Here is a 16,790-nt window from a genome sequence, read left to right on the forward strand (position 1 = left end):
GAGTTCCAAATGTGATTCTGTTTGTTGATCAAAATTATTACCATTTTGATAGTGTCTGTACTTTCTGCTTCACAAGTGATTTTAAGATCCTTTTACTTATTGGTCATGATCCTATCTGTTTATCAGACTTCCTTATAGTGGCCTTTAATTTCACCCAAACCCACAACAAAAACCCACAGTGAGGCATCTTTTTATTACCTTGGTCCACATCTCTTTGTAATTGAGGTTTTAAGGTATATACTTTTATTCTGTTTTACCACTTGGTATGTACTTTAATTCTATTTTCATTTTCTGCATTATTTTCCTTTTAATACCATACTTATTATTTTTAAACACTGAAATATATCTTCTCTCTTTCAGTATTTCTATATTTTATCTTTATGGTTTTATTTTTGTTTTCCTTTTTATTTCTAGTTTCACTAACTTCAGTACATCTCTCTTCTTTGAGGATTTTGTTTCCACACCTCAAGATTATTTTTTTGTTTCTGAATTTTTGAAAAAAATTGTTCTTTCTGCAGCGTGTGTTCCTTCATTATGATGACTTAGTTCCTCTGTTTCTTTGTTTCATCAGTCGTTTCTTGCCTCTGCCAAGGAGGTTATGTCTTCACCTGCATTTGTTAGTTTGCAGGATTTTGTGTTGGCCATGTTGTCCTTGTCACAGCAGCTGATGAAGATTCTTTCATGTTGCTGGAGTAGAAAATGTGATGCTGTTAGTTGTTAAAAAATGTCCTAACAACTTTTTTTATCTTAAATTTAAGATGACAATTATTTATGTCATGTTCAGCAAGTAAATTGACATTATACAGCACATTTTAATGTGAGTGAACTCAGGGTGTGTTGCATTGCAGCGCTTGTGCAAATAACGACCAACCCAAAGACTTAATGAGGCAATTTGGCCTAATATTACCCCCTATTTGTTATGATTTATCATCAGCATTTTTGCAATTTTAAAGAAAGAATTGTTGTGTGATGGTCTTGTCATTGTTTCATTATTCTCTGGTGTGTAGTGGAGAACGCAGTGTCCAATGGTGCGACTTCATCTAGGAACTTGTAACCCCACTAGATTTGTTTGCACATACATTAGATGGAGTTAATTTACAGCAGACTAATACTGTGCGTGAGCTGGATCATATTTTGCTCCAGGTCACAGAATCCAGCCTTTGATATAAACTGTATGTCTTGCAAATGTAGTAGTGATCTCTCTGTTCCCATCTCTCTCTCAGACGCAAACAAACTCTCAATTCCCTGCCTCTTTTTTTATTTCTCTCTATCTACCCCTTCTCTTTGTCACCTCGTCTCTATTCCTGGCTCCCTCTCTGGTCATTGTACAACAAAGCGGCAGCCTCTGCTCGCTCAGCAAAAGAAAACCTTTACATTTTCTTCTTTGCTCCCAATTCATTTTGATAGATTGTTCTCTCACTTTCCACTATGCTCAGTGAATAACAAAAAGATCTGCTCAGCTCCGTTCCTATGTTGGGGTTATAAAGCGTCCCTTATACATTTTATCCTATGATTCGACTGTAATGCCGATAAATGATATATTCATCACACGTCTCTTATTTGATTTGATTCCATACAGTCCTGTCTTCAATGCACGACGGGCTACATTGTTGAATCATGAGAATCATTGACAGCGGTGCCACTCTGTTTCGACGCCTGAAGGAGTTTCATGCATCTTTCACACACCTATCAATACAACAGTATGCTGATCTGTGCCCATTGCAATGAGAGTCATTTCACAGCAGGATGTCTCACATCTTTACAACAGTCATAGATGTGTTTGTCATTTTACTGTCATGTGGGCTTTCACGTTATGAATTCAACACAGTGTTCAGACGCTCTGAAAAAGTAAATTATGTTATCTTGAAAAACATTCCGTCGAGGGATGATACATTCTCTATTGAAAACAAGCACAACTGTGACTATTTCCAGTGGCTGTGATGGAACAAAGTACATTTTTTTTCTTTGTTACGTTACTTCAGTATATTTTCCATGTATCTGTATGTTACCTTTGTAGATTTTCGGTCCACTACATATAAAAGCAAATATCTACTCCACTACATTTTTATGATGCATTGCGTAACATTGTTTTTTTTGTATTTTTAAGATACAGATACAAATCACAAGAGGGGAACTGGTTCACTGATCCAATCTGAGTGGGCGGGTAACATTAGACCCCGCCTCCTGCAGCAGTAGCACTGACCCCATTCAGACCTGGTATCACCAACCATCCTGAGTGATCCAATCACAAAGAGTCAGCACTGAGTTTAGGTCTGAACGCACCTAAATGCATCCTGAATGTGTCATGAGAGCTGATCGCTCAGACCACACTCACAGGTGGTCCGAGACGCATGTGGCCACATCTGTTCCGTTGTGTGAAGGCAAACTCGTCCTCGTCATATGAAGGACGTCTGCTACACTATCGTCTCTGAACCGCAGCATTTTAAACTGATTTTTATGCTCCTTTGTTGACTTGTATTGATTTGCTTGTGGCCGCCAACACAATATCAACACCACATAATGTTTGATGCCTTTCCTAGATTGGTAAAAATCTTTCTTCATAGCTGCGCACATTCATTCCTTCATTCACACCGCTGGCTCCATCTCTCTTGTGCGCCCTGACACACCGACACACACTCACAAACATATTCATGACACATTATAATGTCAGGTGTGAACAGACCTACTTAGCGCTGACCTCTTGTGATCGGATCTCTCAGGACAGATGTTACTAACACGTTCAGATCCGCATGAGAGGTTTCTGCTACGGTCTGGTGGCTGTTTGGTGAGGTGTGGTGAGATGGTTGCTAGCCAATCTCTACTATTGAATTTAAAGTATCACCACTTTGTTTCCGGTGGCTAAGCTGCTGTTGGAAAGATTTATAGTTCACTTTCGATCTCTACAATCAGTTTCAGAATTCGTCTCGGCGAACCCTCCATGCAAACATGTTAGCAGGTTGGAGTGGACAGAGTGAGGCTGAAGATCGACTGTTATTACTAACTAAATACTCAATCAATTACTAAAAAAATTATTGTTGGACCAACTTAAAAAAAAATCACTTTAATTGGTAACACAACAAGTTATATTAACACAATTTCTAACTAACCAATGACCAATTTTCATTTCAAAGTCAGAAACAAATGTCCTCTTTTCAGTGTTGGAGACTATATCATTGTATTTTACTGCAAGAACAGTTTAACAAGCACTCCTGTTTTTCTGCAACAGAGATGCACTTTATTTTTTATCATAAACTATAACTGCTTCATAACTCAGCTGCTCCAGTGTTGACTAAGACCAGTAAGAGAACAAGCATCACACCCAGTCTGTGCTCTTAATGTCTATCTGATTTACAATTGATTTTAAAATCCTTTTACTGGTGTATAAAGGTCTTATTAGTCTTGATCCTACCTGTTTATTAGACTTGCTTCTGGTAGACGCTTTTAATTTCACCCGAACCCAGAACAAAAACCCACAGTGAGGCTTCTTTTTATTACTAGGGTCTTTGCCATGGAATTTATTTCCATTTGATTAATTTCTTCTTCTTTTTTTCTTTTGCATTTTAGTCTGTTTTCCACTCAGTATATACTTTTATTGGGGCCTGAGCACCGAACGGTGGGAGGCCCTATTGAAATTGTAAGGATTTTTATTATTATTATTTTTTCCCTTTGGGGGGCTTTTTCAGGGCCTAGACATGCTCAAAAGATCATGAAACTTTGCAGGAAATTCAAGACCTACGGACATTTTTGTATTCTGGAGTAATTTGAAATGGGCGTGGCAAAATGGCTCAACAGCGCCACCTGTATGTAATAATAGTGATGGTGCCACCTATTGGCAACAGGAAGTAAGGTTTGTTTTACAATTATCATTCAATTTACATCAAATTTTCACCGTGTGATCTGCAATTGATAGCGTGGACCGTAATGCGCAATTAGCAGGCAAGGATCGACGTCTCGTGACAGACGCAGGAAGTGAAGTGTTTATCCTTCCCACAGTGCGCAAAACACATGCAACGAGGAGCCGTGGGCCGGCTCGCCGATCACTCTCTCCACCAACCGCAACAGGTCCCGAGTTGCGTGTACTCGGGCCCGTTCAGTGCTACAACGTAGCCCTAGTCAACGACAACAAGCAAAATAATGCAAAGCCAAATAATTGCTAATTAAATCAGGTTAAATGAATCTGAAATCATCTGACACTGAGCCGAAGCCCACTGAAAACAAGCAGCCATTAAAAAGCACAGTAGTAGAAAAGAGTGAGAGCTTTAAACCGTCAGCAACATGACACATTGTTACCTCCTCCAAGCAGGTTGTTTTCACCCATGTCCAGCTTTGTTTGTTAGTTAGCAAGATGGCACAACCTACAGGACAGATTAACACAAAACTCTATGGAAGGATAAAGTATGGCTCAGGGAAGAAACCATTACATTTTAGTGTGGAAGCAGATCAGGGTGTGTGTGTGTGTGTGTGCGTGTGCGTGTGTGTGTGTGTGTGTCTGTCTCCATCTTTCATTATTCATGAGTTCACATCACGCTGTGGGTCCACTGCCCGCTCTTGTACCAAATCAAGGTTATCGATCAGTACTAAGTAAATATGCAGGAGTTGAAACCTTTGTACTCGATCGATAGGAGCTGACTCTGGCATCTGATTGGAGCACACTATCATGGACCCTTTACCCAGCGGCCCTTATGTTGGCCCCCCATCCTCCAGCTAGGTGCAGGGGAAACTGAGGAGATTCCACTTTTAAGGAGATGGCTCCGACTTTGGCTTTGTTGCTCCTCTGCCCAATAATTGCATGCACAACTGTAACATCGAAGAAAGGTAAAAACGAAAATGGAGAAGTTGATTTTTTTTGCATTTGAGCATCAAAGTATTTGATTTTGTTTATTGGTAATGTGCTGCAAGTATTCCTGTTTGACTAGCGGTTTGCATTTGCACCATACGGTCTGTTGTTGCTGTGTTACATCAAAATAATTTAGCTGCAGAACATAAACCTTACTGCTGTGAATCCTGCTCCTCATGCATGAGTCAAATTATTTCTTTAACCAGTATGTGGTCGTCCTCCTGTCACCGACGGGGTTGATGAGGCGGCACTGAAGCATGTGTATGAGGCCGGAGAAGAGGTGGCCCTCACATGTAAACAGGGGTACTCGCCTTCAACGACGACCACTCGACGGATCAACTGCACGGTCACAGGAGAGTGGACACAGTCGAATCTGGCATGTTCCCGTGAGTTGAGTCAATGTAGATTTTGTCTGCTTGCTCACAGAGTGGCAACAGTAGCACAGCTGTAATTCTTAAAGGAGACATGTGAATTTAGAAGTATTTCTCTTTCCTCTAAAATGCTTTAAAGGTTGTTGGTGAATGTACAAGGTCTGCAAAGTTAAAAAGTCTAAAGTCCATGGCAGAGGGAGTTCTCTCTCCCACTGACAACTCTGATCCTGCATGGCACTCATGAAATGCCTGCACAGTAGTCCAGGCGATAGTTCCGCGCCTTTGTGATGTCGCATGACAACAGAATGGCACTTATTTGCATAAGACTTCCTAGCTGTAGAAATCCAAGCTGTTAGTCTGGCACACCCCCAACAAAGCCAGGTAAATCGAGAGCAGAGGCTGGGCAGAAAAGCGTTGGGTTAGTGGTATCGCCATGCCAAGGAGACGCTGTTTTCTTCAGTCCTAAGTGAAGTTCTCTCTGTATTCACTTCCAAATGTGGGCCTTTTTTTTGGCAAAGATGCTTAAAATTGCTCACACTACATCAGAGCCCCTACTTGAACAGATCTATTAGTCTGTATGTAATGTGATGGCGCCACCTACTGGCAACAGAAAGTAAGCTTTGTTTTACAAGTATCATTCAATTTACATTTAATTTTCACCGTGGGATCTGCAATTGATAGCGTGGACCGTAATGCACAATTAGTAGGCAAGGATCGACGTCGCGTGACGGACGCAGGAAGTGAAGCGTTTATTCTTGCCGCAGTGCGCAAAACGCATGCAACGCAGAGCCGTGTGCCCGCTCGCCGATCGCTCTCCCCACCAACCGCAACAGGTCCCGAGTTGCGTGTGCTCGGGCCCGTTCAGTGCTACAACGTAGCCCTAGTTCTATTTCTATTTTGTGGACTGTTTTCATTGTAATACCATAATTTTTATCTCTGGTTTTGCAGCTTCTCTCTTTAAGCATTTCTATATTATTAGATTTCTGTATGATTTAATTTTTTATTTTCTTTTATAACACATTTGACACCTACATTTTGCTTCTAGGTTTACTAAATTTAAAACATCTCCATCCATGTTACCTTTTTTTTTTCCACATCTCACTTTTTTATTATTTTTCTATTCTTTTGGCTTATTCTTTCTACACCTTGTGTTTCTCCATATTAATGACTCAGTTCCTCAGTTGCCTCTTGTATTTATTTAAATTTATAAAATATTTGTTTATACATATTGTGTAATCTCCAGATAATGCTGCACTCATCTCATCTTCTTTTTTCCTATATGCAGACTTATAGGAAAATCTGTTTACATCATTAGAATTTCTGACATCAACGATATCTCCCCCTGAAATAAAAGCACGACAGACATGTCAACAAATTAAACTGTTAACACCATGGCTCCAAATGTACTATTGCTCATACATCCAACTAAAATCCAACATTAACACTAATATAGTTGATTCAACTTGATTCAGGAATTTATAGGAGCTATACACGGTTCCCTTGTATCTTGGTAAAGAACGGCTACAAATACATCTGAAGTACAGGAGACTATCTTGCATTTGGATCTCACAGCAAACAATAGCATGAATAATAAATAACAAGGTGTTAAATAAAAGGCAGGTGTTCTGCTCTTAGATAGAAACGCTGCTGAATTTTGAACGAGATTTTTTCATTGTGACTCATATAAGGTATGTTATCAGAATAGTAGAAAAACGAAATGAATGGTTCTAAACTTTGTTTATTACAGAGAAGAGCGGAGTACGTTTTGTACTCGGTGGTTTTACAGTGATTTAAACTAACCATTATAGTTTTTTCACTGCCAGCAGCTGCTTTATCAAGATGTGACGGCAGCGCTGCTTTTCACAACTATGGCTGACCTACTGATTGTTGAGATATCTAGTCTTGGAATATCACACATTTTCATTACTGAAGAGAATCATCAATGCCTGAGATATCATTGTGTAGTAACCATAGGAAACTTGATACTAGAAGGAAATGAAAAAAGGCAAGAACTCGATGCACAGTTTTCCACCAGATGATTTGAAAATGAAGCCAAGCCTCTGCAGAGTGGATCATGTACAAAAGTCCCAACAGGAAGTCCTCTGTGCAAAATAAACCACTTCCAACTGGAACAACTCTTAATCGGTTCAAGACACATTAAACTACAAGGCCTAAATGTGCAATAAAAATGAATAAAAATATAATCTTACCATGAATATAAAGAGGCTGGCCTGCAAATTTTCATAATTGAGGCCATACATCACTCTCCACATCTTATAGATCTCCTAAAGGGGTTACAATGTTGGACACAACTCAAGCCTCCATTAAAGATTTGCAGCCATGGCAACTGCAAAATCAGCCATGCATTTCTGCTAGTGCTTTCATTAAAGTTAATATTGTGACCAACATGCCAATGAGCAGTGATGCAAACCTATATCAGGCAAATAACAGAGGCTGGACCACATCTATGGCAAAGTGTCCTGCTAATGTGTTTTCAGAGTCAAAATGAATATTAGTGGTGAGAGTGGAGCGGAACAACTCATCGGCCAAGCGAAAATATATTTATCTTTCTTCAATGGTGACAGCTGATAGCTTTCTTTGGCACTTTTATTTGCGAAGGCCAAAGCTAAAATGTGGACGAGGGAAGACGTTTGGAACAGCTCCTCTTGCTCTTTTGCATCAGTTCATAGCAAAACATTTAGGAATGTATCTGTGGCTGATTGAAGTGAATAGACTGCTGCCTTTTGTCCCCCTTGTTGGGGATACTTGCATTAATAATGCATCGCAAGGAATCCTGCAGCTCTCCTCCTTTCAATGGAGACATGCTGAAGCAAACAGGCAAACAGAATCTATTTTTTCCCGGCGCAATGTGCAGCCAACAATGTGCAACCTACTGTCACATGCAGTGTCATTTCAGAGGAGACTGCACACAGCCTGCCAAGACCCTCAAGTTGGTTAAGACAATGAGGAAGATCATGTTTGATTTAGACGTGAATCAAGAGGAGAAAATTCTGTGAGAGTAACTCTGTGCATCGAGAGCCCCACGTTCATCCACTGAACTCTGGGGCTGTTGTGTAGTCACCTGACGCCCTAGTATTTGTGTCCTACATTTGGTTAAGAATTGCACAACTGAAACCTCCAAGTGTTTGCAATTGTTATCAGAGAATGATTTAGGCCTTTTCTACGCGACTGCAGATATTTTCCACTTCATCTACATGACCTCATTTTACAAAATATCTCCAACCAGACAAGAGCACACAAATAAACACTCAAACAAGCAAGCTGGGCCAGTAGGTAGCAATGAGGTCTACGCCAACTATCCATCAAATACTAAAGAATGCCGCTGTGGTCCAAGTAATATTGGACAGGACCCACCAGTAATGTGGTTCAGTCATGCTAGATTTGGCTGCACATTTTTAATCAGACCTAGCACTGCTAACCCAACGTAGAGAAACCGGTATAGGCGCCATTGATGTTGTTGTTTCTGGCGCATCCTCATTTCACAAAGCAACAGCAGGCAGAAGTAAGCTATGACGCCAGAGTTTTTGAAAATCTGCACTTTGGAAGGTGTCTCCATTTTAGTGGCTTGTTTTGCAGAATGACTGCATTCATGTTGACAGGGTGTAATTAATAATCTTAAAAAATTGGCATCAGTGAGTGGTTCTGGTTCTGTTTTGTTCCACCTGCAATACAAATGACTTTTCTGATAATTTCCTCTTTCAAGAATTTACCCAACAACCCTCTCCTCCCACTTTGATATTTTTCATTCTCTCTCCTTTCCTTGCACCATCTAAGGCCAGGCTTATTTTAGGTGTTGGTGCTTTGAGCCTAATGAAATCAACCAAACATCAGAACTGCAGGCCATGCCTTTCAGGGGATGCTCGCATTATGAGTAATTAATCTGAAAGTGCTATGATTAATCCTGCTACTTTGCCCCCTGGGGCGAGACTGGATGTCTGTGAAAAATCTTCTCTCACAAATCCTCCTGAGAACAAACAGTGCACATTTAGGTTTCTTAGGTCTTTAAAACGCTGTGCACGTCTTCTCACATCATGTCATTTGCAAGTTTGCAAAAATCTCTTGTGATTTTTCCTACAAAGGAATCTAAACATCACCAGTTTGTAGTTCGTAGGCTATATGTTGTTCCATATAGGCAACAATAATGTGATTATGTAAATTCAGAGAGATCTGCCAAACTGATCTATAAGTGGGGGGAAGAAAGGTTTCAAATAGCCTGTAGGAAAATATGAAAATGCAAATCAAAGGTTTATTGAACTGAAGCTGCAGGAAGAGCTGATATGGGAGAGTCGTTCCTTTTTCAAAATCCAAGAGAAGTCTATTTGATTTAATTTAAGAATAAAGCCCATCATCAAATACACCATCATACATCAAACGTGCATTTGATGTATGCTCTATGAGCTGTTTGTTGATAGGACGAGCTGCGTGGGATGCCCAACTTATAAAGTAACCAAGGACAACACAAGGTTACAGTCGCCCAGCCTCCCCCTTGTTGTCCAGATAGGGCGGCTTTCATCATGTTGAGCAACCCTCAAGCACGTCAGCTGATTAATGCAACTCTTTCATTCTCGACAGCTCTCACCGAGATATCGAGATATCCTCTGCCTCGAAAGATGCGCTCATGCCAGAGATTCTGACTGAACAAGTCACTGATCATAAATCATCCCATTCTGAGTGCTCATATACACAGTCCTCACGGTTATTGGGAAAAAAATAGCCAACTGGTTTCAAGACTTTCAAATTAAAATCGTTTGTTGTGAGTGTATTAGCTGAAAAGGCTGAAACTTTAACGGTAAAAATGAAACACACTTTTCCATTGTTAATGTTTATGTTTATTTATTTAAAAGTCCAAAGACAGGCTGATTCTATCTAACTCTAAAAATGAACGTGAGTGTGAGTGGTTGTTTTCTCTCTGCGCCCTGTGATTGGCTGGCGACCTGTCCAGGGTGTACCCCGCTTCTCGCCTAATGTCAGCAGTGAGCGGCTCCATCTCCCCTCGCGGTCCACAGAGGATAAGCAATATAGATAATGGATGGATGGAAATTGAAAGGAGAGAATGCAGTTAATGCCATTAATTAACATTCATACTTAAGACCAACATGTAAATGTCCCAGATTTAGCCCTACAGGCAAATTTTCTTCTGCAGTTCCCGACAGGTTGATGGTAAAAAAAAACATATAAAAACAAAAAACACATGTACACATGTCTGCTGAGCTCCCCGTTTGAAACCACATTTAAATTCACTACTGGATTTTTATTTGGATCTTCACCAAATTAGACATAGTCATAAATATCAGTCCCCTAATTATGCCAGATTCTTTTTTTTTCATCGAGATCCATGATTTATTATCTGAGAAATCAACACAAATGTCAAAAAAGTACCATCTGTCGAAATCCTGCATCTGGAAGTTTCGTTGAAATTCACTTGGTTGCTTTTGTGTCATCCTGCTTACAAACAAAGAAACAAACCAACCATCAAACCAACAAAAGGACAGGTTTGAAAACTAAATCAGAAGTACACACACAGACAATCAGCATAGATATTTAACAAATCAATGACATAACTGTTTGACACATGAACACTTAAATACAGGCTTGTAGCACATGGAAGGCACAGAAGTACAAGTCATTGGTAAAACAAAATAAAGACGCGTATCCAGAACAAAACACATAAACACAACCACGAGCACAGGATTATTGTGTGTAATTGTGTCAGCTCTGTAAATGTGTCTGCATGTGATCTGCAACTACACAGTTTAATTAAGCTGGCGTCCAGCACATACAGAATAGACGAGGTTCTAGGAGGGAAATCTCCCTCTGACTCCGATTGTTCAATTTATTTCTGATCATAATTCCAGCAGACGAATGTCTACATGTTGTTGGGGCACTTGCCATTCCGGAGTGTTATGCACTCAACCCTCCTCTGTTCTCTTTTGTTCAATCAGCTGTGCTACCCCCCCCACCCCCCACCCCATACACACACACACGCCCCATCCTCCTCCACTGCTTGAGTAATGGCCTGCGTCGACTTCTTGTCACTATGAGAGGTGGTGCTGCATGGGTCGCCTCTGTCCTCCTGTTTCCATGCGTGTCCTTTCAACCGACTCGGCAATCCCAGCTGATATCTCTATCGACCGTGATTTAGCTGATACAGATGCAGTCCCTCTTCCTCTTCCTCTCCCTCCGCTGCTCCCCTGCAATCTCTCTCCTCTCTCGTTTCTTTTCGCTCCACCTCCTCCACACCTCCACTTTGTCTCCCCATTTCTGATAACGTGCTCATCCTCTCAAATGTCAATACATTCAGATTCCTCTTCACGTTTGCACCCCACCCCAAAAGGCGGAAACTGTCAGAATACCTCCGAACTCATATCACTCATAGCAGAGGAATAAGTTCTGCATGGTTAAGCAGCATGAGAGCAGAGAGCTGCTGAGCTCCCTGACAGGGGGGTGACTTGTATACTGATATAAGGTGAACACATCAGGCGCACGGATTAGAGAAAAATGATTTGGAGTGTTAAAACAGCAAAGGTATCACAGTGCAAAGCTTGGAAAAGAGAAGCTTTAGATTGAATTTTGATGCAAGCTCTTGATAAATCTTCAAAATGGATTACATACCACAGCCTGTGTAGCTTTCCTCATCCTGGGGTAGTGAGCTGTATGATATCAATTTGACAGGAGTTTGTGTTCCTGCCATTCACGCCTATTGCAGCTTGGTATGTTATAGGAGCACGTCCATACCAATAACCCCTTGTGTTGATTCTGTAACAGCTCTGACAGCTCACCTAAATCAGGCTCCTCCTCTGCAGTATGATTCCTGCGTGTTACTACCAGGACCCTGCAAGCCCGTGTGCTGTGAATCCGTATAGCATGTATTTATTCACACAGCCCATTTTCTTGCCTCGCCGTTTCCCCTGCGTGCCTGCTCCGTGGCTGCCTGTTTTCTCTTTTTTCGCCGTCTCTTCCTGTCTCCCCCCCTCCTTCCTCCCTCCCTCCTGCGATCGCTCAAACACCCCCCGACTCCCCCCCTCTAGCCCCACACTCATTTGCTCAGACTCTCTCTCTCAGACGATGCACACACACACGAGCGCGCGCACACAAACACACGCTGGAGGCGCATGCTGTGCATCGCTGGATCAGAGCCTCTGACTACAGTATGCCTTTATAGAAGACCTCCTTTATCTGGCCTTCATTAGACCACACCTCCAAGCCAAGGTTATTTTTTTTTTGTGTTGGGATCCACCACTGTTCTGGAATTTCATCCATCCGGGATTCATAATGGAGCGGTAGTCCTTTTTTGATTAGCATAATTTTTTTTTGGTGCAGCAGTCCAAGGCAACATCTCGGTCTCTGGCAGAGCTGAGGAGAATCACCTGCCCTCCTCCAGAGACATATGCAACTGTCACGTTCACCGCGCTCGGTCTGAGGCGGCACAAGCAGATCTGGACGAGAGGATACAGGAGAGGAGAGGATAAAGGGATGGAAAAAAAAGGAGCAGCAGTGAGGGGGATGCAGCAGCAGTCTTTTACTGCATGAGACTGAGCAGGTGGAGCGGCGAGGGAAGGCTCATTTGAAATAGAAAGACTCGTGTCACGGCTGCATTGTGGTGGGATCTCTGCCTTCACCAGAGGTTACCGTTCGCCGGATTTGCTGCGTCTGTGAGAGAGGGAATGAGGAGCTGCTGAGAAATTATTTATTTATTTTCTGGATTTTCTCCTTTACTGCGCTGCTGCAGATACCCGCTCCCTCTCTCTCTCTCTCTCTTTTTCTCTCTCTATTTCTCTCTCTTCTCCCCCCACCTCCCTATCTCTGTTCTCTTCCATTACCCTGGCTAAAGGGGAACAAAAGCGCAGCTTCCTGCATCACCCTTCATCGCTGAAAATCTTCCCTCGTGCGTATATTTATCTCCTTGTCCTTTTTGCTTAATGAAATGATCCAGTTTCCCACAGCAGCGTGTGATGATGTCTTCTTCTGTTGCGGTGGAGCGGCACTCTTCTTCTTAGTGGGCAGGCTCAGCTGTCCTCAAGCTCTACCTGTGGGCGATGGAGACTCTTATCAGAATTCTTGTCACATGAAGCCCCGTCCTGCCACTTTTCACGCCTGAATATCATGGTCCAGCAACATGCCGGTTTGAAATTAGCGGTGGATTCGTCTCCGTTCTCCGTCTGGATGTGTATCTTTCCTGCGTTTTCGGAAACATTCGGCTCACTTTCACAAGAATGTGATCTGGAATGGTCTTCAGTCAGTTTTTAATGCTGGCTTCTCTGTGCAGTAGTCATTTCGTCATGGCAAAACGTTAGACTAGATAAGCTGGTGGCTCTTTAGCTTCATCTTGAAAATACATTTTTGCTTATTTTTTTCTCACAAATTTTAATGGATATTTCTGCAGCATCGTCAACCAAACCAGAGGGATTATGAAAGAAATGGGCCCAGATTATCTCTGAGATGCCCCGTGGTCTGCACGCTGAGCTATCAGAGGCCAAAGCTTGGCCAAGTTGTCTGTCCTGGGCCAACGAGGATCTAATATACATGGGTCGACTCTTTGCAGCCGCCCCTGTGCTCGGACAGCGGAGGAGCTGTTCACACTTTAGCATAGGCATGGGCCTGAGTTATTGTTCCAGACTAGTACTCTGGTTTGCATTGCTCACTCTACTCCCCATCCAGACTGGAACAGCACGTGTGTCTTCTAGTCTCAGCACCACGCACCATGTCCACCATTTCCACAATAAGCACGGCACCGTTCCTATTGCCATCAACAGGATGCCTTTTCTTACCAGAGGAGGACATGGTAAGACGTTTCCCTCTAACATCCTCAACTTCTGTTTGCTGCCTCACTAATGCATCATTGGCAATGTCAAGGGTCAAGAATATGCTTTACTTGTTTTTATCTGTCGTTTTGGCATTTTAGAGATAGACAGGGTTTATGTTGGTGGCACCATTGGAGGTCTAGAGTGGCTTGATAGATTCTTCACCAACTGTGAATGTGCTGCAGCCTCAGTGCATCATTAATCCCTTTATCACTCCATCAGTATCAGTAGTGGTTGGCCCTTTCCCCATGTTTCTTTTCATGATGCTACATCATCAGAAGACCTGCGTTTGTTACGCTGCAAACACACATCAATGGTGTGATGAATCATTGTTGCAAATCTCTTTATCTCTCTGTGCAAGGGTCTTGTTTGTTTAAGCAGCGTGATGCACTCATTGTAAGGGAGCTGATTTGTTTCAAAGGTGATTTGTACACTGTACTATATTTAGTGGGACATAACAGCAGGCACTAACTATGTAAAGAGTTAGAGAGAGGCGCTTCTCTTCACGGGTGCTGAGAATATAGGACAATCATCACAGAATTTTCTCGATAAACTGTTCAGCTTTCTAAAATGGATATTCCTTGTGTTCAGGGACATAGGGTATTAACAGTCGAGAGTCATCAGTTGACGTTAAATTGGCTACGCTACCTAAATTGGCTCCTTCAAAGCACAGACACCAGATCCCATACATATCGCAATTTGAAAATTTCTGACCTAAGACTCCCTTTTATGCCCTAGAGAAAGGGGCCCAATGGATTTGTAGTGTCTTCTCCAGCGCAGCAGTTTTGTCAGTTGCAAAGGGTCTGAAATGTGATGAATTACTGCTGCGCTATTAAAGCCATATCATTCTGGACCAGGCATTTTTACAGGCACAGCAAAGCCTGTGATCAAACAGGCCCGTTAAAAAGAAAACACTTCAAAGAAGCCACTGATAAATTTCCAATAACCTCCATTGTGGATGTTGTACTGTAGGTTGTTCTGGAGTATGTGCTTCCGAGCAGCAAATCTAATTTACTGCAACATAACGATACGGACAGTACTTATGATTTACCATTCGTGTCTATAATGCAGAGTGAAGAGTGCATACAGATTAACATTGATTGGCATAATGTTCACTATAGTACTCTGTTATGTAACCGTTATCACAGAAGCATGAAAGCGTTTGAAAAAATAAAACTTTAAATTCCTAAACTGTCACAAATGCAACAATTACGTCAGCTGAACTATCTAAATTTTTGGGAGTCTTACATTAATCTAACAGATATGTGTGTGTTTGTGTCAAGGCTAGTCAAAGACTTCTAGAGGTCCCTGGGCTATGGCTATTTATAGGCCACCTACCCTGCTGCAATGCCTCACACTCCTCATCCTAAACACAGGTTATATTACATGTATTGTCTCAGTGCACTGGTTACAGTATGTGACCAGCTCTTACACACAGCATTACTGTGTTTAAAGAAATCACAATGATGACAATATGACTATGAGGAGTCATCCAGGGAATAAAAAAGTACAAAGTGAAATAATGGGATTGGATGGCGTTCAATTAGTACTAAATCAGATATGAGTTTTTAGTACTGCAACAATATAATAATTCAAACTATAAGTTACTATAATTTTGCGTCAATGACATTCTCTGATTCTAACTTCTCCAGTGTTTATATTAAATCAATGCTATCTCATTAGACAATTTGAAACCATCATCATGGTCTATTAAGTTTTTGCTATGTCTTTTCTATGATCTATCTATATTATCAGTAATTGATAAGACTATTTGCTATTTTACGATAAAGTGTAGTACAAATTTAGGATTTCAGTACCTTTAAAATGTCCATCTTACCACCATGAGAAAATGTTAATCTGCCTTCAAGGACAAGTCACTGCTTATGGCTCAGTAGCCATGGATAAGAAATGAATATACTCTGAATTATAGTTAACATAATGATATTTGACACCTAATGACTTAATCACTTTATAAACCATCTGATTAAAATCGTATAAACTCCATATTCACAACAAGCCATCTCATGAAAAAGCATCTTCCTCATTTTTTTGGCAGTTTGATGGAAACACAGCTACAGTAAAAACATACATCAAGATAATTAATTCAGAAGGCTACACTGATGCATTGGTGTAATTTCAAAGCGTGCATTTCATTTCCCACCCTTTCTGTTTAGTCCTCAGATGAAGTCTTCAAAAAGCAGAACCAGCAACTTAAACTCAGTGTTGTTTTGTGTTTTTCGTTAATATGGATTTATGAAAGTTCAGGCCCTGAATCTAAATAATAAATTATTTCTCCAGGTGCCAAACAGAAACGCTGCCTGAGTGCGCCAGATATTAAAATCACATAATTGCGAATGTTGACAAATTGATTTTCCAACTTGTAATATTATACAACTAACATTCACACATTTCATATTCTGCCTCTGCTGTGATATTTTTTTAGATTTTGTCTAACCATCCTGAACTAGTTGCCGCCATGCATCTTAAATACAGCGCTGTTTCAAAGCATTGTCTTGTTCCACCCCTCTGACCACTGAAGTAGTGACCTCGTTCGCTAATGCTATGACCATCAGTGCCAAAAACCTTGTATGCTCTCAAGTGGAATGCTAGAAAAATTGCACTGTAGCTGACCCCTCATCATGCTCCCGACACACTCTGGGTAAAAAAATCTGCCGCGCTCCGTCCTCCGGGGCCCCCATGTTGGTGTAGGAACTGTCTGGCTGTGGCGATGCAAACAGCAGCTAATGCTTCCAGAGAGAT

The 16,790-nt window shown here is 41.4% G+C and overlaps 1 protein-coding gene across 13 annotated transcripts in view; it reads left to right on the forward strand.

The window, feature by feature from the left end:
- Positions 1-16,790, forward strand: part of nrxn2a (neurexin 2a) — a 125,419-nt gene that overhangs the window by 82,495 nt on the left and 26,134 nt on the right. For 2 of the 13 annotated variants that reach the window (XM_035179286.2, XM_035179288.2), the window contains exon 1: positions 12,277-14,011. The exons of 10 other annotated variants lie outside the window; for them this stretch is intronic. In XM_035179286.2, the coding sequence (XP_035035177.1) occupies positions 13,669-14,011 (343 nt within the window). In that variant the 5' untranslated portion in view covers positions 12,277-13,668. Of the gene's footprint in view, positions 1-12,276; positions 14,012-16,790 lie in introns of those variants that run through there. One more of the 13 variants, XM_035179282.2, reaches the window with a different exon arrangement.

The sequence above is a fragment of the Hippoglossus stenolepis genome, chromosome 15 (assembly GCF_022539355.2).
Source record: "Hippoglossus stenolepis isolate QCI-W04-F060 chromosome 15, HSTE1.2, whole genome shotgun sequence".
In the NCBI taxonomy this organism is placed as follows: Eukaryota; Metazoa; Chordata; class Actinopteri; order Pleuronectiformes; family Pleuronectidae; genus Hippoglossus; species Hippoglossus stenolepis.